At 42.2% G+C, this 26029-nt stretch overlaps 1 protein-coding gene across 1 annotated transcript in view; it reads left to right on the top strand.

Moving 5' to 3' along the window:
* The window catches only part of ano1a (anoctamin 1, calcium activated chloride channel a), a 67240-nt gene extending 41452 nt beyond the window's left edge, over nucleotides 1–25788 (top strand). Inside the window, exons 13-25 of the mRNA XM_079217254.1 lie at nucleotides 28–113; nucleotides 2983–3054; nucleotides 4395–4469; nucleotides 5560–5761; nucleotides 6442–6553; nucleotides 6705–6762; nucleotides 8059–8159; nucleotides 8709–8839; nucleotides 11508–11660; nucleotides 14413–14465; nucleotides 14657–14841; nucleotides 16017–16122; nucleotides 22115–25788. Of these exons, the coding sequence (XP_079073380.1) occupies nucleotides 28–113; nucleotides 2983–3054; nucleotides 4395–4469; nucleotides 5560–5761; nucleotides 6442–6553; nucleotides 6705–6762; nucleotides 8059–8159; nucleotides 8709–8839; nucleotides 11508–11660; nucleotides 14413–14465; nucleotides 14657–14841; nucleotides 16017–16122; nucleotides 22115–22408 (1628 nt within the window). The 3' untranslated portion in view covers nucleotides 22409–25788. The remainder of the gene's footprint in view (nucleotides 1–27; nucleotides 114–2982; nucleotides 3055–4394; nucleotides 4470–5559; nucleotides 5762–6441; nucleotides 6554–6704; nucleotides 6763–8058; nucleotides 8160–8708; nucleotides 8840–11507; nucleotides 11661–14412; nucleotides 14466–14656; nucleotides 14842–16016; nucleotides 16123–22114) is intronic.
* Nucleotides 25789–26029: the final 241 nt, after the last annotated feature.

Raw genomic sequence — 26029 nt, 5'->3', positions numbered from 1 at the left:
TTGCTGTGTCTGCTCTTTGTTCTGCAGCCGTTCTCTTCATGGAGCACTGGAAGCGGCGACAGATGCGACTCAACTACATCTGGGACCTGACGGGCTTCGGAGAGGAGGAGGAGGTGAGGCAACGCTTACAAGTGACTTTGGCATCCACAAACCTGAAAGATACACATGCACGAGGGGTCGAGCTAGAGAAGACGTTTGCAAGCCGAAGCCATCAACTTAAGAGGAAGAACTCCAACCTCACGATTTATTACCGTGTGAAAGTTGACAGATGCTTTCACTGCACCTAGCTGAAAAGTCACAAAGCACTGAGGACGACATAGAGGTTAGGACAGGAATGCACCTGGTCTGCGCTCCGTAGTGAGTCAGCCAAGCTGGTCCCACACACACATCTCTGGCCTCAGGGCGTGTTTTTAACATCGTGATGAACGGAACAGTGCACTACCACCACGTCTCTGTGTTGCTCTAACGGTGAAGTGTTTTCATCTTCAGAGACAACGACCATTGACTGACATCTTTGTCTTATGTGTGTGTTTTTGTGTGTGTGGTGTGTTTCACAGGAGGAGCATAAGGTTTGGATCCGACTCGCTTTATATTTGCTTTAACTCACCTTCTCTCCTTTTTTTGCCTGAGCGTTATGGATCCGTTCTACAGCCGCTAACACTAACCTTTATTTTACTCCCTCAAGCTGCCTCAGGTCTTTTCACTTGACACCCTCTCTTCATCTCTTTGCTCCCGTCTTATGTTTTTTTTCTTTCATGTTTTTTCTTTCTGTAGATTTTCTCTCTGCCTCCGAGGTTTGTCGTGACGCTGGCGGCCATGCCCGTGGCCTCTCGTTAGTGTGCCCTCTCAACATAATGCTATTCTTGACGGGACAGTCCGTTTACTCATAGCTCTTGTCTTTGCTCCTCTTATATTTCCCCGAGACGACTGTGCCCTCCATATCCACAAGACCCACAGTGAATATTCCTTTAAATAGACAAAGTGGGTGCAAAACATGAACTGAGCACCCTTTTTAAAGTTCAAGAAAACATTTGTTTTGCATGTTATAGCACTTTAAATGCAACATTTTGTTTGTAGAATTGATATAGCTGGTATAATTACTTCAGCTCTTTGAAACTGAAGTTTCCAATACTGTTGAGTAATGGTGCAATAAAGGTAGTGACTATCAAAGGAGACCCTTTTGTCCAATGTTGTCCTCACCCACAAGACACCTCACAAAGGCCCATGCACTCTCAGCTCACTTGTTATTGGGCCCATGTGGACATGTTGGCTGAGAAGACCAGTACATTTCTCAAATACCTGCAAATGTTTTAGCTGTAACCAAAAGAGATGAAAGATGAAGGGTAGCTGGTTCTAATTTGCGCCTTATGTAAAAGGTTGAAGTACAGCCCTTTGAAGTGTAAAAACTGAGCTAAAAACTTATTTTCATACCAACAGATGTTTTATTCAAAATGTGTCGCTTGTAGTGATGAAAAAACCCACAGAGAATCCAGCTCCTTGTTTTGCTTCACAGCCTTGGTTCAGTCTCCCCACTCTCATCAACATCAAGCGTTTAGCAGCCAAGGAGACAGGTATTGTTCTCAGGAGTCGGTGGAGACCAAAACAGAGCTGGAAGGGCAGTAAAATATGTGACTTAGATACTACAGATGGCCAACTATGACTCCAAGTAATTCCTAGAGTCTGTGTCTGCTAATGTGTAAATAGCTGTTGGTCAAAACGTTAACCAGAATGTATAATAAGTGGATGTAGGCGCCCTGACCTCCTCCATGGGTTTGTATGCTACGGTTCTCAAGCCAGAAGTTTGGCATTCTTTTAGCCGTCGCCATCTTGGTTTTCTGGAGCCAGATGTGACAATATTTGGGTGAGAGGAGCGAGCTGGTAAAGAGTGAGGCCCGTAGCCAACGCTAAGTTACCAGATAGCGCTAGCTAGCATGGTTAGCAAGGCGTATCCATGATTCCCGTTAACTGTGATATTAATGCGGATGCTAATTTTGGCTGGCGAAAAAATGGCTTAGACATTTTTTTGTTGAGTGAACAACGTTGTGGTTGCGATCTGTCAATCACAAGGTAGCCACACCCTGAAGCATTCCCTGCTTTATGGTCTATTTGACTCAAAATGTATCATAATTTACGAAATGAACGTCAAGCTGTATTGAAGAAGACTTGAAAATAGAGATTGAGACATAAACTCATGTTTACTGAGGAAATAAAGAGAGAAGTAGTCATTTTCTCAGACTTCTATACAATCTGACTTTTGCAACTGGAGGAGTCGCCCCCTGCTGGCCATCAGAGAAAAAAAATGCAGGTTTAAGGTAGTTCTACATTGGCTTGATTTTTCAGACCGATAGGTCTCCTCTTGTGTCAATTTAAGGTGATAATATGTCCATGTTGTGTTTACAGCTTGTTACAGTCAGACAAAGCAGCCAGAATGTGTTTTTGCTGATGCAGCTAGAAGTTACGTAGCAGTACTGATGAAGACAGAAAAGTTATTGCTTTTGAATATGAAATAATACAAGAGCAATTGTTCCTTTGAACAGTCCACATCTTGAAGAAGTCCAAGTCAAGATTTTGCTTTGTTTTTCTGTCTACAGGCAGCTTCTCTCTGCATTCGGGTCTTTTTGTGTCTGTCTTAACTTTGTCTGTCTTTTTGCACATTGGCTTGACACGTGGACCTTTGGGCCAAAAGTGACCGTCTAACCCCACAGCTTTGTTTTTTTTGTGATACAGTTTCCTCCTCATTTCTCTTGGCTTACTGCGGACTGGGTCTACGCATTGTTTTCTCTTTTCTTGCACAGGCGGCTGTGCTATTATTTAAACACACAATTTGGCAAAAGCTTCACGCAAATGGGCTGCTCATTTTAATTCTATGTCTCCATTCTGAAATACCTCTAACAGTTTATTGCCTTGTGCACTCACTGCTTCATAACATATTAGGTAAGCAGTAACTGGAACATGCAAACTGATTTTTTATTTTTTCCCCAGGACCACAACCGAGCGGAGTACGAGTTCCGGGTCATGCAAAAGACCATGAAACAGGAGCATGCCGCCCCGAAGGTAAAACCGATTAAAGCGTTACTGCAGAGTCAGATGAGTTGTTTTAAAACTGCAGTAAACGTCATCCTTTAGAGATTAGCAATCGGGGCTTTGGATTGTCCTACCTGATGGAATTTTGGCTTCTTTATAACAGTTTTTCCTTGTTTTATGTAGGCAAGATTTTACAAAAATATGTAGTAAAAAGAATATTTTCATTCTTGATTCTAAATCTCCTGTAACTTACTGAATTCTGAGCCATCGTTGATTACCGTTGATTACTTTCTATTAATGTTGAATCGCTTGAGACAAGGTTGTGAACCAAAACCGTCACAACAAAAGACTTCTATGCAAATTACATATTCTTTTGCAAACCGGTAGAGTCGCCCCCTGCTGGTCAGTAGAAAGAATGATAGCTTTAGGACACTTCAGCATCGGCTTCACTCCGCAGAACCGGAGGTTGCCGCCTGGCTCGACTTATTTCAGAGCAGTTTGGTATTCAACTTGCAGAAAAAACGGGCGATATTTCTGGGGTTCAACCAAGCAGCTTCCTGTTTCGTGAGCCGGTCGTTGTTTACAGTCCAATTAGAAACTTGAGACACGAAGCGGTACCTCTGCATTCACGTGACGTTATGGCAGACAATAACTACAAACAGAAACCAGAACGCTTCCGATACCAAATTGTAATATATATATATAAATATATCCATACGCACAAACACAGCAACAGTTATTAAGAAACAACACACTGTCCATCAGCGGATTACAACTTTTAGGAAACATGCACTCAGGAATCAAATCTAACTGCAGCATCATCAGCTTTTTAAATACTGATGGAACACTGAAGCATGTTTCAATGTTATAAAAAGAAAAAAACAAGCACCGACACGTTAAACATGAGCATGTCTATTTGGATTATCATCCTTTTGACTTTGATCTCGTACCAAGGTCACATCTTATTTCTTATCGAATGCACACACACACACACACACACACACACACACACACACACACACACACACACACACACACACACACACACACACACACACACACTCCTGAGCTTTCTGACCCAGTTCTCAGTAGGCTTGATTCTGACATGATGGCTCAGGGCGGAATTATCTGTGCTCCACTGCTGCCACATAGTGTGTGTGTGTGTGTGTGTGTGTGTGTGTGTGTGTGTGTGTGTGTGTGTGTGTGTGTGTGTGTGTTCATGGCATTAAGAGCTGCTCCTGCTGACAGAGACGTGACACACAGGTCCAAACAGCTGGAGATGAGGTTAATGTTTCAGATATTCTTCTTGTGTTCTTCATGTACATCACATAACTGTGTGTGTGTGTGTGTGTGTGTGTGTGTGTGTTCAGGGAGAGAAGGTGAAGCTGACCTGTACTGACAGAATGCCAGCTTACCTGACCACCGTGGTGATGATGATCTTCATGGTGAGTCTCAGCGGTCTCCCTGCAGGGTTGCTTCCCCTAGCGTTTCTATTTCTAACTCATCTATGACATTGAAGCAAAGCTGAACACTCTTTTTTTTAGCTCAACTCAACAGTTGAGCTCATGTTTTCTTTGAGCTATCAAGGGAGAAACTTCCACGTAGCTTTAAGGATTTGGGTTTTCAAAGGAGGTGAAAAGGATGTGCCTAAACGCATCATACTAGCTGACAGCGAACCTTTAGCAAAGTTTTCATACGTTTTTTATTTAGTGACGGCTAAAAAATGACTAAAACGGCTGCAGCTTGTGGCTGCTGTCTGGTCAGTGTGCTCCGTGCTGTCTGGTGTCCACTCGGCGCTCTGTAGCATCACTTAACAGTTCAACTTTTATGCAAATCGATATTTTCATCTCGGCAGTGTGTAAAAAGTAGAGGGGCAAAAGTCTGGAGGCTGAAAGCTGTTATTTAAATGTGTATTATTACATTTTAATTGGTGGGTCTGCCTCCCCGTCACAAACAGGCCAGATATAATGCTATTTTTTGCAACTTTTTATTGAATTTGTCACAGGAAAATTGTTGGACACACAATAGTGTACAATAGGCAATGATTCTTACACAAACAAACAGTAAAAAAAAAAAATCTCCGGGGATTGGGCATTTTCATACTTTCATAGTATTTATTTAGACACTGCTTCAGAAAAGACACTTTCAAAATAGTGCAATAGTATCTTAATGTATACTATATGTTAACCAGACCCATACACATGTCTGTAACACCTGACCCACAATCTGTGTCATGTTTCGGTTATCCCTCTGAAGTTACATGTTCAACTTGGAATACATGACACACATGGAGAGAGAGCGTTTTCTGACCAAATCAAGCCCAAATAATGTATAATGTGTGCATAACAATTACAACACAGCAACAATCTTTTGCACTTATGATTGGTCAGATTCAAATAAAGGCAATAGAAATGACAGTTTTCTGAAATATAACTTGTTAATCAAAATAGGAAGGTCTTCCTCACCTTGATCGTTTTGTCAAATCCTCAGCAGATTGTCACGTGAGGTGATCTTCTCCTCTTCCTTGCTTTTTAGATCCTTGTGACGTTCGCCATAGTCTTCGGGGTCATCCTGTACCGGATTAGCATCAAGGCGGCGCTGCACATGAGCACCTACCCTGCAGCGAGGTCCAACATCAGAGCCACTGTCAAGACCACCGCCGCCATCATCAACCTCATCGTCATCATCATCATGGATGAAATCTACGGCGCCATCGCCCGCTGGCTCAACACACTGGGTGAGGCACATTTCAAAAATGTTTGTGTCCAGGTCACAGACCAACGGACGTATGTAAAATCTGATAGTCCATGCATGGTGACTGTGGCTAAGTGGTTAGCATGCCTGTCCTTCAATCAGAGGGTTGGTGGTTTGCGCCCTGGCCCCGGCTCTGCTAGTCCATGTTGTTGTGTCCTTGAGCAAGACACTTAAACCCTAATTGCTCCCGTTGCTGTGTCTACGGTGTATAGAGCAAAAATGTAATGTTTGTCGCTTTGGATAAAAGCGTAAGCTAAATGAAATGTAATGTAATGGCGGGTGGGCCAAACAAGCACAGGACTTTCACCCAGGAGACTGCTGTTCATGTCCTGTGTGAATACAAGTCAATGTCATTTTACTGTAGTTTTCTTTCTGGATTGTCCAATGAGGGTGAAGGAGGAGATGCATTTTGTGGGATAACCTTTGTGGCAAAAGAATTTCCGATACAAATACTAAGATAATGAAGGGAATTACAACGAGACATCTAAAAAACTAAACACCATCAATGACGCTGTTTATTGAGAGTTGCAACTGGGTTTTTATAATAATACCTCATGCCACTGAATGTGTTCATGTTTAGATTAAATGAGATATTCCTTTATTAGTCCTGCAGTGGGTGAATTTACAGGATGTGTATCTGAGATATTATAACCACTTTTTCAGAGGTTCCAAAGACGGACAAGAGCTTCGAAGAGCGCCTCATCTTCAAAACCTTTGTCCTGAAGTTCGTCAACGCATTCACACCCATCGTTTATTTGGCCTTTTTCAGGGGCAGGTAAAACCATAACTTCTCTATACTTCTGTTTTTGGGCATTTTTGTGTTCAGGAATTGTGTTCAAGAATTGTCAGGGATGCTTTTATCCAAAACACTACGGTATGCTAGCAGCTTTCCTTATCTCATGGGTGTGGTTGTGTTTGATTCACAGGCTTGTTGGGCGGCCCGGAAACTATCTGTACGTCGTTGGATCGTACCGAATGGAAGAGGTAATTAACACTGAACACTGTGACTTATTATGTGTTTGTATATGTCAACAAGAACTGGGTTAATCTTCAGTGTCTTAAGCCCCAAGCACATTGGTTCCTACTAATGTCATAAAGCTGATTATTTACTGTAGTCTGAAACAGACGTTACTCAAATGAGAGGAAATAGCGTCATCGTTGGGACTACTATCAGCAGCGGATTAATCCACATTGTGGCAGCAGGACGGTGTTTGTGGAATTGAGTGAAAATGAACTACAGCATGTGTGTTCATAGTAATGAACACACATGTCACCCATTGCAACAGCGTGGCTCATTTATGTGTTTTTAATCGTTTTTGGACAACAATGGAGCTCCGTGGCTCAGAGGAAGAAGACCTATCAGGCTTTGGTAGACACAATATTCACACATTCATGTTTGGTTTGTGTCTGCTGTGCATGAGAAAAGTCAAGGATAAGAAAAACAGAATGTCACAGACACGTCCTTTAAACCTTTGCTTGGATGGGCTCACATGACGGTAAACATGTTGCTCTCTCGCCCACGCAGATCATTCAGTTGTTGAGCTGATCGGGGATCAGAGGTATGGGTAGAAATAGCGGGAGTGTTTTTCCTCGTCGTTTTAATGACAGAGAGCAAACCGCCCGTTTCAGCCGCTGTTATCACGAGGACAGAGGAGGCCGGCCGTGGATGTATTAAGATGCTCAGACAGTGAGTGGATAAGGTGGCTCGTACAATCAGATTTCAATCTGCCTTGAATGCTTCTTGGATGCATTTACACTTGGCTTTTAAGAGATTAGATAGCCGTCTGATCCGCCGAGACGCACAAAGCGTTGGTGTACGCAGACTATATGTCGGTTGAGTTTTAACAGCAACAGCAAGCAATGCTGGTTATTATTTTCACCTTGTGAGCCTGCATGCGTGTGTCATGTTGCCAAAATATGGCCCTGGAGCAACTACCACAGAGGCTGTTTTGAGCATTTTGGTGTTTATATTTTGTCAGCGCAATAGCATCCAAACTGTGCAACATGCAGTCACAAAACCTTAGAGAAGTGTAGATTAAAATGAAGATTGACGTGGTCAAAGGAAGAGAGCCGGAAGTAAGTGGTCTTTTTTGAATGAATTTCTCATTTGGAGAACACATGAACACAGGAATTCTTTTAATTGCAATTTCACTGTGGTCAGTTTCTCTTGCCTGCTTACTTTGCACTCCCCACTGTCAACTCTTCAAACTCCCTTCCTCCTTCCCTCCGCCTCATGCTTGACTTCCCTTTCCGACACCTGTTCACTTCCTCTCCCTCCAGTGTGCCCATGCAGGCTGCCTCATGGAGCTGTGCATCCAGTTGTGCATCACTATGCTGGGCAAGCAGCTCATCCAGAACAACCTGTTTGAGATCGGCATACCGTGAGTGCAGAACGTACACCCCACATGCTCAACACACACTCCCATGACACACAGAACAGTACGTGGGTTCGGCAAGCCACAGAGCAAATTATGCACACCCACTCAGTTGAACTTGCGCCTGCGATGATTCATTGCAACGCCTGTCTGGTATGCAGACACACTTACCTGGGAACTCGACAACACCTTACAAGTCTGTCAACTGTAATGCAATTGTCTATGTCTTGCTTGGTTCGTACAGTGCACTGTAATGGAGGTTTGTAAGTGTAATGTGCTGTGTGTTTGGTTCCAACTCTTGATCACGTACAACAGCAAAAGCACAGCTCTAAACTGTGTCATAGATTGAATTCATTGCACTAATATAAGTCCAGCAATGTCAGATAATCAAATGAGCGTAGCGCCAACTAACCACCAATAACCCAGTTGGCATGTTTCACGATGAAGAATGTCGCAAAAACCACAAGTACCAAAAGTTGATTTCCCTTTGATCATCCCTTTGTTGATTTCACGACAAATGAACTACTGTACTGTATTGGCTTCTGGTCCGTACAGGAAGCTGAAGAAACTGCTCCGGAAGAGGAAGTCGGACAATGAGGAGGAGGTGAACAAATCGATGCAGCGCCACGAGAAAGATCACATCCTGGGTCCTTTCGTTGGCCTCACCCCCGAGTACATGGAGATGAGTGAGTCCACACATAAGGCACAAACATACAAGACATGCTGCTCTTTTGTGATTCGAATGGTCTGTACTGGTTACTGAACGTTTTTTTTCGATTTTGATTTTTCGGCTTTACACTCGTAGAAATAAAGGTGCTAAACCATACAGGATCCATATACTTGCTTGTCTTCAGAGGAGGTTTTGGTTCCTGGCAGAACCTTTATCAACGTTCCACCCTATGAGAGGTTCTACAGAGAACCCTTCTATTGTGTAATGTTCCACCCAGGACCATCTCTAGATGTTCTATACAGAACCTTTCCACCTTATAAGGTTGGTAATAAGAACCCAACCTAACACTCAGTTGTACCGAGAACCCTTTTTTATCCAATGGTTTCATCTAGAACCCACCCTGGGGTTCTACTGAGCACCCTTTTATATTTCAAGGTTTCATCTAGAACCCACCATCGGGGCTCTACCGAGAACTCTTTTACATTCAAAGGGTTTCATCTAGAACCCACCACGGGAGTTCTCCCAAGGGCCCATTTATATTAAAAGGGTTCCCTTTGGGGGTGGACATTTAGGGGACTACCAGAACCTTCCACACCCTAACCCTGGTTTTACTATAACATGTGAGCCTAAACATCTGTAAAAACTACGGCTGTCTTCAAGGGAGGTTTGTAGTTTTATCCTTGTTGATGCTGCTCTTCCTCCTCAATGCAATTATATTGAAACCGGAGCCTTTCAGACAGAAGGTGATACAGATATATTCAAACAGACAGGATGAGCAAGTTTTATTTTATTTGTATTTTTTTTTTTACATGAAAGCATGTAGGGCTGCAACTAACGATTATTTTAATAATCGATTAATCGGTTGATTATTTTTTCGATTAATCGATGAATCAGATACAAAATTAAAACTCTTTATTCAAAAACAGAAGTGACTGTGCAAATTCACAGTGAAAAACATGTTCAGAAAGCACAAACAGGTTGCTCCTTGAACATCCCTGAGCTGTTATTTAAAAAAATACAATAAGAATGGACTAACACAAAAAACATACACATGTATGCTTTACATCTGCCAAATGTGAGCCCTTTTTACTGTAATTGATGTCCTTGGAGCAGAGGCTGCATTTAGCATATCCTGCTTTATCAATATGTATGAAACACTGGGACAGAGGGAAGCTGTACTGCTCCTCTTACGTCTGTGAGCCTAAACATCTGTAAAAACTACGGCTGTCTTCAAGGGAGGTTTGTAGTTTGATCCTTGTTGATGCTGCTCTTCCTCCTCAGTAATGCATTTCCATGCGTCCCTGATGTTCCCTAACAGCGAATAATCCTCATCTTCATCTCTTCTGTCAGAGGGTTTTCTTCCCTGAATCAAAGTAGATCCATGAGAAATGCCTGTGGGAATATCCGCCTTTTTAACACCCCATCCCTCTGGGAGAATGTCCTGCTGAGGTCAAATCTAACGAGCATATTGGCTGCGGGCACTTTGGAACAATCACTGAAATGTCACCTTCTATATACTAAGTTTCAACAGATACATTCAGTCACTCCTTGGTTTTTGCTCCTGATTCACGTCTGTCCATGTTTAGGTACTCTGTGGTTGACCTTTGATTTAATAGTCATCAGTGATGTGGAAACCTTGGATAGGTCATGCTACATGTGCACCAGAGATTTCTGTCCGCGCCGGGGCACGTGTGCGTTTAATGAAGATAAGCAGATTGAAGTGCCTGGCTTTTCATTTGGCATTCAGAGCTCATGGCTGTTGCGGTCGTGTAATTGCTCTTTTTGGATCTATATTGTTTGGCGGTGCATCCCATGAGGGAAGGAGATGATAGAGGCTGGCGGAGCTTAAGACAATACGACTGAGAGAGATGATTAGAGCTACTTGAAGCTCAGTACTCTCAGTTCTTCGTGTCCTAGTTCAATATTTATCGTTTCAGAGAAAGTGTTACATTCCATGTTTAGCTGTGACCGGCAGAGCGTAAAATGTGTCTCTGATGGTCGTCCAGTGTGAGTGTGCGTCTCACAAATTGTTTTTCACTGCAAGTTTCAGTGCACAGGATCTACACATTTCACCATGCGTTACGCAAGATGTAGAGTGTGTAGGGAAGAACAGCCACTCAAGTGAATGACATAACGCTTCTTGTTGACTGTTTCACGCTTCCTCTGAACAGAATCTGTCGGTCCTGCTTGTTGTAGAGCTAAAAAAGCGGACAGCTAACGCAGCTAAACTCTAGCTGCGTGAGTCTAGCTGCGTTAGCTGTCCGCTTTTTTAGCTCAACAACAAATAGGGTGAATCCGTAACTGCTTGCCAACATGTTAGCCATGGCAGCTTTTCAGGGTCATACAATGGCAGATGTTACATATTTGTGTGTGTTCTTCTGCTCCCGAGTGACCAAAGAGTAACAAAAGCAGCTTTAATTTAACCGAGATTTTCCGCCGCTACTGCAGCTCCCAGAGCGCCGACTCTGAACAAATCTCATCAGCAGCTAATCCGTCAAAATTGTTCTGACAGATTTTTTTTTACGGATGATTGAAGGAGCATTCAAACAGATTTTGGGCACCACACATTTTTCCCAAACTTTGTGGGTGTTAGTGCCCACTGTCAGTCTCCCTTTTTGAAGAAATAATGACAAAGTGTCCATTTAGTAATTTCTGCTAATTTCTCCTCTTGTCTGTATTTGCAGTAATCCAGTTCGGGATGGTGACTCTTTTCGTGGCGTCCTTCCCTCTGGCTCCGCTCTTTGCTCTTCTAAATAATATCATCGAGATTCGCCTCGACGCCAAGAAGTTCGTCATGGAGCTGCGCCGGCCGATTGCAGCCAAAGCCAAAGACATTGGTGGGTGTCCACCAACCCCGACTGAAGTTTGATGTTTATTTATCCGCAAGATGTTTTTAGTGACACCGCCTTCTTCAGGGTAAAAACAAATCAAAGAGAAGAGCCTGGGGTGAGAAGGGGAGGTGATATGCAATTCATTTTGATAAACTTCACCTTGTGTGGGCGCTCAGCAGTGGAGATGAAACTATACCTCAAACAGGTTTCAACGTGCATACGGGCATGTGAATATTGCTTGAAGAGAGACTTGAAAAAGTTTTGATCTATCCTTTAACGGAAGTTACAAAAATAATACGATTTTCATTTTGTTTTGTTTATTGTAAAACAGGTACAAGTGCTATATAAATACTGTGAAAGTATGGAAACATGTAGTAGTCAGAAACTGTGCCTTTAAACTCAGCAGTTCCGCACCGTTGTGATGTCACAACTGTAATATATAAACCATATCACAGTTTTAAACATTCTTAATGTCCCAGTTTTTTTTTCTGGTTGCAGCCAAGGAATATATATGTACGCATCCCTTGGTTGCAGTGTATGTGAAGGACATCAGCTGACAGGAAGTAAAAATGGACCCAAGCTGTTGCCTAGCAACACTCTACACTCGTAGAAATAAAGATGCTAAACCATACAGGATCCATATACAGTAGAACCATATGGGGTTCTTTGGCTTGTCTTCAGAGGAGGTTTAGGTTCCGAGCAGAACCTTTATCAACGTTCCACCCTATGAGAGGTTCTACAGAGAACCCTTCTATTGTGTAATGGTTCCACCCAGGACCATCTCTAGATGTTCTATCCAGAACCTTTCCACCATCTAAGGTTGGTAATAAGAACCCAACCTAACACTCAGTTGTACCGAGAACCCTTTTTTATCCAAGGTTTCATCTAGAACCCACCATGTAGGTTCTACCGAGAACCCATTTATAGTGCAAGGTTTCATCTAGGACCCACCCTGGGGTTCTACTGAGCACCCTTTTATATTTCAAGGTTTCATCTAGAAGCCATCACGGGAGTTCTCCCAAGAGTCCATTTATATTAAAAGGGTTCCCTTTGGGGGTGGACATTTAGGGGACTACCAGAACCTTCCACACCCTAACCCTGGTTTTACTTTAACATGTGAGCCTAAACATCTGTAAAAACTACGGCTGTCTTCAAGGGAGGTTTGTAGTTTTATCCTTGTTGATGCTGCTCTTCCTCCTCAATGCAATTATGTTGAAACCGGAGCCTTTCAGACAGAAGGTGATACAGATATATTCAAACAGACAGGATGAGCAAGTTTTATTTTATTTGTATTTTTTTTTTTTAAATGAAAGCATGTAGGGCTGCAACTAACGATTATTTTAATAATCGATTAATCGGTTGATTATTTTTTTGATTAATCGATGAATCAGATACAAAATTAAAACTCTTTATTCAAAAACAGAAGTAACTGTGCAAATTCACAGTGAAAAACATCTTCAGAAAGCATAAACAGGTTGCTCCTTGAACATTCCTGAGCTGTTAATTAAAAAAATAAAATAAGAATGGACTAACACAAAAAACATACACATGTATGCTTTACATCTGCCAAATGTGAGCCCTTTTTACTGTAATTGATGTCCTTGGAGCAGAGGCTGCATTTAGCATATCCTGCTTTATCAGTATGTATGAAACACTGGGACAGAGGGAAGCTGTACTGCTCCTCTTACGTCTGTTGACCCCCATCTTCAGCTCCACTTCATTTCGGCCCTGCATCAAGCTGCACTACATATAGAGCGTCCTCTTCCTTAAACCATTTCATTCTGGGTCTCTTATGACCACGACCTCACGTTGTTGGCTAAGCCCAACTACGTGATTTGATTCATTCTACTTTGAGTAAAAAAAACAACCGGCAGCCAGATCCGCCGGTGTGCCGGTTTAACGTTAACGAGTGACTGCGTGAACTGAACCAGACCGGGGGGTGACGGCATGTTTCATCACGTTAGGTTTTTTTACAAGCAAGACTGAACTGTTACGGAACATGAAGTAACTTTAACGACGATACACAACCAAACACGTTAGCTAACGTGATAGCAAGCTGACTAGCTTCCATTAAAAACAAGTTGGAGGGAAATGAAGACGCTGGAGACATCTTAACGCTGATTGGCCAAGACTCAACATCAAAGATCTTTTATTTGCGAAGATCCCGACATCAGCTTTTCTCCGTGTCTCACTCCAATCTCAGACACACTGGCGGGCCAGTTGCTCTGCTTTTTTCTTTTTTTCCGCGACTTATTGACTAGCGTAATAATCGCGCGACACAACGAATCAATAATGACATTCGTTGCCAACACTTTTGATAAATAAAATACAAGTGTGAACCTTGAAAAGAGCACCTGGATATATGCCCCTTTAAATCATAATACTAATATGTTTTATCTATTTGTAGGGCACAGAAACAATAATTGATCAAGCTAAATTGATTGGAGCAAAAAAAAGTCGGTGTTAAAAGTGACAAACGAAGACCCATTAATGCAGAAATGGTTGATACAAGTTTATTTTAAGATTGAGAAGGAAGACACTGAAGTAGCAAGACACATTTCTGCAGGAAGGTCGTTCAACAGTAATATCGGAGAGCACTTCTTAGTTAATGCACCTAACAGTAAAAAGGTAACATTCCTACGACACATGTTGTAGGAATGTCTTTCCACCTCTGTGCTTGTGCCATCTAGTGGTGGCTGCTACTCACTGACCCTATATGAAGCGTTGAAGCTGACAGTTGCTTTCCGTCTTTCTGCAGGCATCTGGTACAACCTCCTGAGAGGCCTCAGCAAGGTAGCGGTCATCGTCAATGTAAGTCTTGCGCCTTAGCCCCGCCCATCAGTGTATGAATGGGTGTGAATGGGTGAGTGACGAGTATTGTGAAAGTGGTTTGAGTGGCCAGAAGACTAGAAACGTGCTGTATAAGTACAGGTCCATTACTTTGGCCCGGCGTTTTGATGTCATGAAGACAGTGAGCTGACGAGCCCTTCTCCGTCCCCCAGGCCTTCGTCATCTCCTTCACCTCGGACTTCATCCCGCGGCTGGTCTACCAGTACATGTACAGCCTGGACGGCTCCATGCACGGCTTCGTCAACCACACTCTGTCTTACTTCAACGTCAGTGACTTCCAGCCGGGCACCGACCCTCTCCAGCCGATGCACCTGGGCTACAGGGTAGACATCTGCAGGTAAGGTTTCACTTAAAAAGGACAAATGTAATCATTTATTTTGACACATTATGCATATATGTAAGACCTCACCCCAAATATAACTTATGTCATTATATATATATAAACATTAAAAATGAAACAGTCAACGATGAGACATAAAAACAAAAAAGACATGAAAGAAAATACATGAAAAATGAAGCCACATGAAAGGGTGTGGCACACGTTCCTCACAATACAACTTGTTTATGTTCCTCACCTTAGCCTCACACTTACACAAATTTCGTGACAAAAATATCTCCCAAAAGTTACCAAACTCAGAGACTTTCTTCCTAACTACTTGGTACGTTTTTTTCTGTTCTGGAGCCAAATCTTTCAACCATCTCTCATTCAACAACCAAGAGAGGGCAGCTCACATTCTTCTAACAGAGCGCCTCTCCTGTGTGTCAGCCATCCCTTTGTCCCTCGGGGGTGAAAACCCCATCATGTATTCATGGTTTGCACCGTTGACTTTTTGTACCCCATCCATCCTCTAAAATGTCCTCTTGTAAGTCCAGTCTCTTACTTTCAGTGTTGTCTGTATGGTTTTCAATCATTATACTGAAGCTGTTTCTCTCATGTAGACATTGATGGTTGTTGCAAATACACATTTAAAGGGCCAGTGTGTAGCATTTTGGGGGATCTATTTGCAGAAATGGAATGCAGTTATAATACGTTTTCTTCGTCTATATGCAGACAGGGAGCGTGTCTCCTCTTCACGGAGTCCGCCGGTGCGACATGGCGGACTCCGTGAAGTTTCTACAGTAGCCCAGAGCGGACAAACCAAACACTGGCTCCAGAGAGGCTCATTGGTGTTTTTGCATTCAACCACCAAAGTTCGACACGCTTGGCACGCAGGACAAGTTTTAGTCGGTTGTAACTTTTTTTATTTTATTAGCAGAAGTTACTGGACGGACACATTGTACTTTTTTCTTTAAAAAGGAAGACTGACTGAGGGCATTACCACCCACCAAATGCTCCTTTAACCATCCGTTTATGTTTTTCTGTCTAAAAAATCTGGACGTAGAAGCTGCTGTAGAGATAATTCTCAAGCCCAAACCCCTCAAACTATTACTTATCATGTCTACTTTACCTTTTGAGAGATGGACCAACTTAAAGCATTAATGAAACCTTTTGAAACGTGTCTCTGCCTGCAGGTATAAGGACTACAGAGAGCCCCCCTCGTCCAATGAAGCCTACGAACTGTCCAAGGAGTTCTGGGCCGTCCTGGCCGCCCGCCTCGCCTTCGTTGTTGTCTTTCAGGTTTGGAACAGCACACGGATATTAACGCCGAAGCACACATGCGGCACGCCTCGACATGCTTTCACTCGCACGTTGCTCACTTTCGCTATTCATATTTTATGCGGGCAAAGCAAACAAACGGGCAAACAACTCATGTATATTGAATGAATGAATGGCCTCTGAGTGAATCACGAGGCCCTGTGGAGTAGCTTGTGATTAAGAGAAACAGGCTGCCTGCTTCTCCTCCATTCATTTCCCTAGCGTGATTGATTTCCAAACCAGACAACAAACAGTTCACCTTGAAAATAAAACTTCCACCAGACCTGTTTGCTATTTATCTGCTGTTGCTTTAAAGATGGTGCTCAGTCTAAATGGGGCCACATGAGTTCTTTTGTTCCTGGCGTACTTTTTTCACCATCTGCTCTGCCTCTTTGGACCTTATTCTCTATCTTTTATCATTTTTTGTACTGAGCTCCTGTTGTTCCCCTCACGGATTGTGTCATGCTTTTGCGTTTGGAAGCCCATTCCCACCAAAAAATAAATCATTTGATTTATCATAATTAAATACAATAATGTGTCTCATGACTGAGAGTAAAAGATTACGACATATTCATTAAAATTAGAGCTAGACTGATCAATCAGTGAATAGTGTCACCTTCCCATAGATTTGTCCAAAATAGAGCACTGACAAGTAGATGTTTACACTCCTGTGTGTTTTTTCATATATTAGGATTTTGTCATTTTAGTGATTTTACTTTGTAGGTCAAAATGAGGATTTATGAACTAATAATAATGAAACTATGGCATTTAAAGCCATAATTATAAGACATTTTGAGACTAAATATTTAACGTCATAACTTTTATTTGATATGTCAGTCAGGAGTTAATCCTTTCATTTTCACAAAAGGAATTGTTCTCTGTATGTATATATAAATGTGTGTGTGTTACGCTTGACTAGTTTAAATTAATTTAAGTTTAACTGGGATAGCTCTGGTTAAAAAAAGGGAGCCAGCTAATGTTATCACGTCCAGTTAATTCGCTGTGAATCTAAAAATGTGTAACAAATTAATAATAAATCCCTTTAGTGAGACAAAACAACACATCCTCCTCTTCCAAAGGAAACATGTATAAAACATGTATAAAACATGGAACAACGATGGCTTTAGTACACTCAGGAGCTTTACAGCTCACTCGGGCTGGTGTGACCATCAGCTTCTGAGCGTCAGCTTGTTGACTCCTGACATGAGTCTGCTGCTACACTGCGGTCAAGTGAGCCCACATCCGCCGAGTGAGCCGCAGTTGCAATTCTAAATGCACCTCTATTCAAGGTGTTACGGTACGGGGGCCAGCTCAATCTCAATTTCACAATATTCAAACAGCTATAAAAGCAGATCCATAGACTTGTATATAAAAATTCCACTGCAGTCTTGTTCAGGGTGACCTCTGAAATTCTTGGTGAATTACTGTACAGTTATTGAGAAAAGTGAATTTAAAGTCTGCTTAAATTGCATAGTAATATTCACAGTTTCACAATATCACAATATTCAAACAGCTATAAAAACAGATCCATAGACTTGTATATAAATATTCCACTGCAGTCTTGTCTATTGTAATATTTTTTTAATCAATCTGCTTGGAGTGCAAAACTCCTTGTTTAAAAAAATAAAATAAAAAAGAAGACCCTTGGGCCCTACGTGATGCATGCCTGCGCGTAGGGCCGCCTCCCTCCCATCTCTCACGGTGCTAGGACACCTGTCACACTGAACTGGTACTACACAGTGAACAATTCGAACCCGGCTGAGGGCTCGAACCCGGAGTGGCCGTGTGACAGGCGAACGCCTAAACCTTCAGGCCACCGTGTTAGACAATATACATTTATGTCAGTTTACTTTTATCTCAGCTGTATTGGTTTTGTTATGCATTAGTTGCTATGGGGGACCTCCTCAGACACCTGGGCCCTATTTCTCGTACCTGGCTTACTGAGTTAGCGGGCTAATTGTCAGGATAAGATGACGTAGGTCAGGCGTTCTCGGTTTCTCGAAGCAAGCTTAGATAAATCACCATAGCAACACATCCAAAAATTTAAACCTACTCCCGGGCAGGCTTACTGAACTTCACTGGATAAGCTGGACACTCCCACGGACAAAAACGTCAGCTCCCTTCCTCATTGATGAAGGAGCGATATTAGTTATATTAGTTTTATAGGGAGAGAGTTATTCCAGATCGCCAGGTTCCATCCTTTACATCCTCATGACTTCCTGTACGCGGCGATATAGATTTTGCCGGCAAGAAATAATTTATTTAGAGAGCTTCTCGAGCCGCGGACATTGATCACCAGGCGCAGCTGATCGCCGTCTCAGACACAGACTGTCAGCCGCTGCATGCCGCTGTTCTTAAGTTTATTTAGCTCTTAAGAAACTTATGGATGTGTTGAAAGCACTCATAATTATATGACAGTGTTATCAGTACACCATGCATATCATTATTGTAGAACATGATTAAAGTGATCGTGATGAGAATACAGAGAATCACACATCATTTATTTTCACTGCTTCAATTGATTGAATTTCTGATTATGAATAATGCATACATACTGATCCGCCCATACACATATTCAAACTCAAATACACATATATAGTACATAGTACACGACTGACGTCTGGGGGGGATTCTTCGTACCTGGCTAAACAAAGTCAAGCAAATGTCCTAATCTCCATGTTAAATTAGCGAGATGATTGACATCAGGCTATCTGGGTTTCTTCACGGCTGATCCGCGCTGAATCGGTCTCGTTAATTCTAGCCAGACCTCAGTAATCTGGATAAATGCGCGTGCGCGCTCCCCTTCAGAAGGATAATAATGGAGCACTGACACCACGATGTTCTAACAGTACAGTGGAAAATAAACTCAGAGGAACCTCTTTTTATTTCTCTAACGAGAAGCAGGAGATGATCATGAAGGCATGTGAGGAAGTCAATACCGTAGTCATTCACAGCAAACGCGTTGCGAATATTCCAACGTTTTTGCAACATTGTTGCCGTGAACGCAACTTTAACATCGACCCGGCTGAGAGACATAAGCGTCACAAATATATCAGACAAGTTAAATGCGTCAGTGTTGAGAAAATGTATCGGCTAATTTGAAGTGCTTCATCACCCAAATCAATCAGATTATGTTTACAAATAAATATATACTTATGAGGATATATGTACTGTATGCACGTATGAATCATGTACTATATATGTGTATATGAGTTTGAATATGTGTATGGGCGGATCAGTATGTATGTATTATTCATAATCAGAAATTCAATCAATTGAAGCAATGAAAATAAATTATGTGTGATTCTCTGTATTCTCATCACGATCACCTTAATCATGTTCTACAATAATGATATGTATGGTGTACTAATAGCACTGTCATATAATTATGAGTGCTTTCAACACATCCATAAGTTTCTTAAGAGCTAAATAAACTTAAGAACAGCGGCATGCAGCGGCTGACAGTCTGTGTCTGAGACGGCGATCAGCTGCGCCTGTGGTGATCAATGTCCGCGGCTCGAGAAGCTCTCGTAAATAAATTTTTTCTTGCCGGCAAAATCTATATCGCCGCGTACAGGAAGTCATGATGATGTAAAGGATGGATCCTGGTGATCTGGAAGAACTCTCTCCCTATAAAACTAATATAACTAATATCGCTCCTTCATCAATGAGGAAGGGAGCTGACGTTTTTGTCCGTGGGAGTGTCCAGCTTATCCAGGGAAGTTCAGTAAGCCTGCCCGGGAGCAGGTTAAAATTTTTGGATGTGTTGCTATGGTGATTTATCTAAGCTTGCTTCGAGAAACCGAGAAAGCCTGACCTACGTCATCTTATCCTGACAATTATCCCGCTAACTCAGTAAGCCAGGTACGAGAAATGGGGCCCTGGCTAGAATTAACGAGACCGTTTCAGCGCGGATCAGCCGTGAAGAAACCCAGATAGCCTGATGTCAATCATCTCGCTAATTTAAGATGGAGATTTGGACATTTGGACATTTGCAACATACGTACCTTTTACATTTATTCAAATGATAGCAGTGAAGGATGTAATCAACTCGGCTATGAAGATAATGAGGAAAACTAATTGTTGTCAGAACTGATGACGATGAACTAATAGTGAAAGCAGCACATGTCAATTGTTGATCAACTTTTACATAAAGGCATAAACAGCAATGAAAACAACTCTCGTTTGACATTGCCTGCATACAGGCCTACATTTACAATATAATAAAGTACAATATAGTGAAACGTACTTCCTAAAGTACCTGATAGTATCGATATCTCTGAACAAATCACAGACCCAAGAAGTCAAGCAGCAGATGTTTATTTTTTGGTTGAGGAAATCAGGTGGCCCAGCTTAAGTGATCAATATACATTTATTAGTTTTATTTTTTATGAAAATGTTTCTGATTGTTTGTTTTGTTTGCTCCATCGTCTTTACTGCGGTCAAGTGAGCCCACATCCGCCGAGTGAGCCGCAGTTGCAATTCTAAATGCACCTCTATTCAAGGTGTTACGGTACGGGGGCCAGCTCAATCTCAATTCCCCAATATTCAAACAGCTATAAGTATTCCACTGCAGTCTTGTTCAGGGTGACCTCTGCTATGTCCATGTGCATGGCCTCAAAATATTACTGTGCAGTTTTGGAGAAAAGTGAATTCAAAGTCTGCCTAAATTTCATAATGATATTCATAATTCCCCAATATTCAAACAGCTATAAAAACAGTTCCATAGACTTGTATATAAATATTCCACTGCAGTCTTGTCTATTGTAATATTTTTTTAATCAATCTGCTTGGAGTGCAAAACTCCTCGTTTAAAAAAATAAAATAAAAAAGAAGACCCTTGGGCCCTACGTGATGCATGCCTGCGCGTAGGGCCGCCTCCCTCCCATCTCTCACGGTGCTAGGACACCTGTCACACTGAACTGGTACTACACAGTGAACAATTCAGAGGAGTACCAATCACAGGTTCGAACCCGGCTGAGGACTCGAACCCGGAGTGGCCGTGTGACAGGCGAACGCCTAAACCTTCAGGCCACCGTGTTAGACAATATACATTTATGTCAGTTTACTTTTATCTCAGCTGTATTGGTTTTGTTATGCATTAGTTGCTATGGGGGACCTCCTCAGACACCTGGGCCCTATTTCTCATACCTGGCTTACTGAGTTAGCGGGCTAATTGTCAGGATAAGATGACGTAGGTCAGGCTTTCTCGGTTTCTCGAAGCAAACTTAGATAAATCACCATAGCAACACGAACAGTCTTGTTCAGGGTGACCTCTGCTATGCCCATGTGCATGGCCTCCAAATATTACTGTACAGTTTTGGAGAAAAGTGAATTCAAAGTCTGCTTAAATTTCATAAAAATATTCACAGTTTCACAATATCACAATATTCAAACAGATCAATCTAAGCATCTGTTTTTATAGCTGTTTGAATATTGTGAAATTATGAATATCATTATGAAATTTAAGCAGACTTTGAATTCAATTCTCTCCAAAACTGTACAGTAATATTTGGAGGCCATGTACATAGCAGAGGTCACCCTGAACAAGACTGCAGTGCAATTTGTATATACAAGTCTATGGATCTGTTTTCATAGCTGTTTGAATATTGTGATATTGTGAAATTGTGAATATCATTATGAAATTCAAGCAGACTTTGAATTCACTTTTCTCCAAAACTGTACAGTAATATTTTGAGGCCATGCACATGGGCATAGCAGAGGTCACCCTGAACAAGACTGCAGTGAAATACTTATATACAAGTCTATGGATCTGTTTTTATAGCCGTTTGAATATTGTGACATTGAGCTGGCCCCCGTACCGTAGCATTTAGAATTGCAACTGAGGCTCACTCGGCGGATGTGGGCTCACTTGACCGCAGTTGCTGCTACTAGAATAGACAACCGGTGCTATCTGCTTCAACGACATGTTTCCTTGAGAGGCGTTCCAATCTGCTTTCTGTCTCCTGTGCAGAACGTGGTGATGCTGATGAGCGACTTCGTGGACTGGCTGATCCCGGACATCCCCAAGGACATCAGCCTCCAGATCCACAAGGAGAAGATCCTCATGGTGGAGCTCTTCATGAAAGAAGAGCAGGGCAAAAGGCTCGCGGCGCGCGACAACCACAACCAGGACAACAACACCTCCCCCTCGTCGGCCAATCAGAGCCCGGCGCAGCCCCGCTCGCGGCCCGCCACGCACGCCGTGGTCTGGGAGAACAAGCGCAAAGAGCGAGAGGCCAACGCGGCGCCCGTGTACAACATATAAAACAAGCTACTCAGCTGCTTAAAGCCCGGCTGGTAAACGGTTCAGACAGCTATCCATTAGCACGCGATTAGTTCTTAATACTTGGTAATGCTTTTGCTGCATTCATGGTGTGTGGGAATATTTGCAGGAATTAGCTGACAGTTAAAAGTGAAATGTTGACGTGTTGACACTAGAATCCCTTCACATTAAAAACTGGTTGTTTGCTCCCTTTTACCATTCCCCCCTCCCCCCATGTTAGGCCAGACATCGTCAGACATAAATTTAATAATCCAGCGACTTTCCTATGATGTATGATGATCACCACGCGTTATTTATTGGATGTACTGTTTTTGAGGGGAACAAGCCATTAGTTTCACCTGACTCTGGGGAAATTACTTGTCAATGTCATCGTCGTTCGGGATGTCTGAGGAAACGGTGCCGAACACTACCTGCCACCTAATACTGAATAGTATAATCTTTATTATACCTGCCACCTCTCCCACGGGACACGAATGCAGCTTTCGTATTGAAGAAAGCCTCAGTCCAAATGGTCCCGCTGAGAAGAATTTCCTCCTGATACCGGACACGACAAGAGAGGAGGAGCTCTCCCCTGCCATAAAAGCTCAGAAGCCTTTTTTTTTCTTCTCCTTCTTTTTTTGCACAGTTATATAGAAACGCAGGAATTTATTGATGTACTTTTTTTAATAAGCAACGTGGTCGCCGGCTTGTTGGGACAAACGGCAGGGATCTGGAAGACCTGCTGGGTCGAGCGGCCCGTTGATTTGTACTATTCTCTTGTTCACGAGCGCCACTTGACTCGTTGTTACATTTGTGAGTGTGAACAAACTGCCTAACAGTGCTAAGTGGCATTTACTCCTGAAAGCACAAGTCACATTATTATCCATTCCAATGAACTGGAATTCTTAAAGCCGCAATTGTCGAGATTTACAGCACAAACACAAAGCAATGTCTCCCGCCGTCTCGCCTCCTTAAGTCTTTCTTAAAGCTGTACTTACAGATTTCTATTTATTAATTTTATTGCCACGTGGGGGCAGCAGAACAAGCTGAAAAACACAACACTTACATATTGTCGCCATATAAAATCACCAACAAAGTGCAAGTTCGGCTCATCGACTTAAAGGGTAACTGGTATTTTTCAACCTGGGCCCTATGTTCCCAATGTTGTTGTGTCTAAGTGACTAATGAGGACAACCAAATGGGTCCAGTATTGAAGGAGAACGCTGCAACGTGCTCAGGACAGCTCTTCAACGTCAATGTACGTTCGCTGAAAGAGCTCGTTTTCGCCACTGACAGGCTCAGAAAGTCTGAAAACATTACAGAAAGAAGACACAGATAAATAAAACCCTTTCCTTTGGGTTTGATGTTGTGTCTGAACAAGGAGAAGTCTCGTTCTGCCATCTCGTCCACATAGTCGGAATCAGCCGTGCCATTGAAAATCTTTGAGCGACCACTTAGCTATGCTTTCTGTGTTCCAATGCATCATACTCTCGTGTGATTTCAGAACGAGACTTCGCCTCGAGCGAGACTTGGTGAGACACGATGTTAACAAACAGACCGGATGAAGCAAAAGAAAAGGGTGGGCTTTTCTTTCCATAATGTTGTCAGATACTTATAATAACAATCTGAGCCTGTCAGTGGCAAAAACGAGCACCCACGTACAAGACGTACATTGACGGTGAGGAGATGCCAGCTGCAGCGTTCTCACTCAATACCGGACCAATTTAAAAAACGGTTGTCCCTGTTCGTCACGTAGACACAAAAACATGGGCCAATCGGTTGAAAAGACCAAATTTACAACAAAAAAAGTGACGACATGTCAGTGTTGTGCTTTAATTTTTACATCTGCTGCCCCCCAGTGGTCACGTAAAACATTGATGCATGTTTAAATAACTGCGATCGAACTCTCTGTAAACAGCATTTTTATCTTCTTTTTTTGTTTTGCCCAACTTGTCCATTGAATGCGTTTTGGATCATCTGCAAAGCAAAATCATCTGCAAATCAGCCATCATAATTCTTCATCGGACACTTTTGAACCACCGGCGGGAAATGTTGGCTTTCGCAGCTTTAAAGAGCCCAGAAGATGAAAGGAAATGTTTATTTTTTAATTTTATTTAAAAAAAAAAACTACAAAAGCCACTCACACCTTTGCATATAGTCGAGATACTCAGCTGTATTTATTAGAAGGTTTAGCTTTTGAAGTTGTGCACTAAAAATACAAACATAATCTTAAAAGTAGCGGCACAAGTACCAGCATGCAGCGCATGCCGTCAGGAAACTGCATCTTGGGACAAATGGGATCGAGGAATCCTAAAGCTTCTTACTTAAGGGGACACATTTTCAGCTTTTTGATGACTCGGGGAAAAGCAGCGCCAATGTCTTGCTCAAGGGCACCACCGTGACAGTAAGTAGAGCGCCTGTCTCGCCCTGCCTTATATTCTCCTCTCCGGCTCCTTTGAGTTTTTCCAATCGTCATACAAAGGGAAACAAGTCAAACCAGGGCAGGCAACGCAGTTGTCATTTAGCATTTTTCCCTCAAACTGCAACTAACTTTTTAAGCACAAAAGACTGAATAATATTTTGTTTTGTATTTACATCAAGCTGCCAAAAAAAACAAAAAAAAACATACATATACGTGGGAGTGACTGGATACCACTTTGAGGAACGTAAATGTGCTGCGGACTGAAAGGTGGAGTCACGAGCGCAGTCGGCACCACCGACGTGTCAAATGCTGCCCCCTGCTGTAAATATATGAATCTACCCCAGATTTAAGCCCTGAACCAGACTGGTAGAATGTATTATTCTTATTTTTTTATTTTTATTGCAGAGATGTATAATCACTGTAAGGTCAAACATGTTTTATATGTTATTTTTTTCCTAATGTCATGACAATGCATTTCTAAGTGCATTTAAGTGTTGCAAGGGGTTTCATCAGTTACTACCGATTCACGTTCACAATGTCTTCAGTTTAATTCATAATTTAATGTTCTAGAAAACATCAAAATGGACCTATCTCGCTGTATCTGGAAGGAAGCCAGACTACAAAGACATTGTTATGACTTCATTTCCCTTTTGACCAAACCTTATACTCCGTGTGTACGTAGGGTTAGTGTCGGCTGCGATGTTGTTTTTGTCCTCCCCGATGTCCGATGTCCCTCATGAGACGTCATCCTGCCTCCTGTTGCTATGTTGCATTTACAGCATCAATAAAACACTGCAAGTTGCGACATGCCTAATATCTATTATAACATACAGTATGTCGAAGCACATTTCATGTGTGAGTGTATATGCATGTATAACCAATTTGTCTATGTCTGATATTTTTAGTCTTTTTTGTTTTGGTTTTGTTTAAACTAACTGCAAATAAATGAGAACTACCTGGAGTGCATCAATTTCTTGGAAATCCCTGTCTTTCCTTTTTGCTTGTGGTACTTTGATTGATTGCTAATTAATTTCCACAAAGTACACTACCAACTAAGTTGAGTCTTTTATTATATCAACCCTGTCTCGAACAACATTAATAAATAATTACACACACACACACACACACACAGACAGGGTTTTGTGTACTAAAAGGACAGTTTTCCCAAACAAGTGTATTGCATTGTTAGAGGGACACCCTCT

This window comes from Taurulus bubalis (genome assembly GCF_910589615.1).
Source record: "Taurulus bubalis genome assembly, chromosome: 4".
NCBI lineage: Eukaryota > Metazoa > Chordata > Actinopteri > Perciformes > Cottidae > Taurulus > Taurulus bubalis.
The sequence above is the reverse complement of the archived record's forward strand: the minus strand, read 5'-3'. Positions and strand labels throughout refer to the sequence as shown.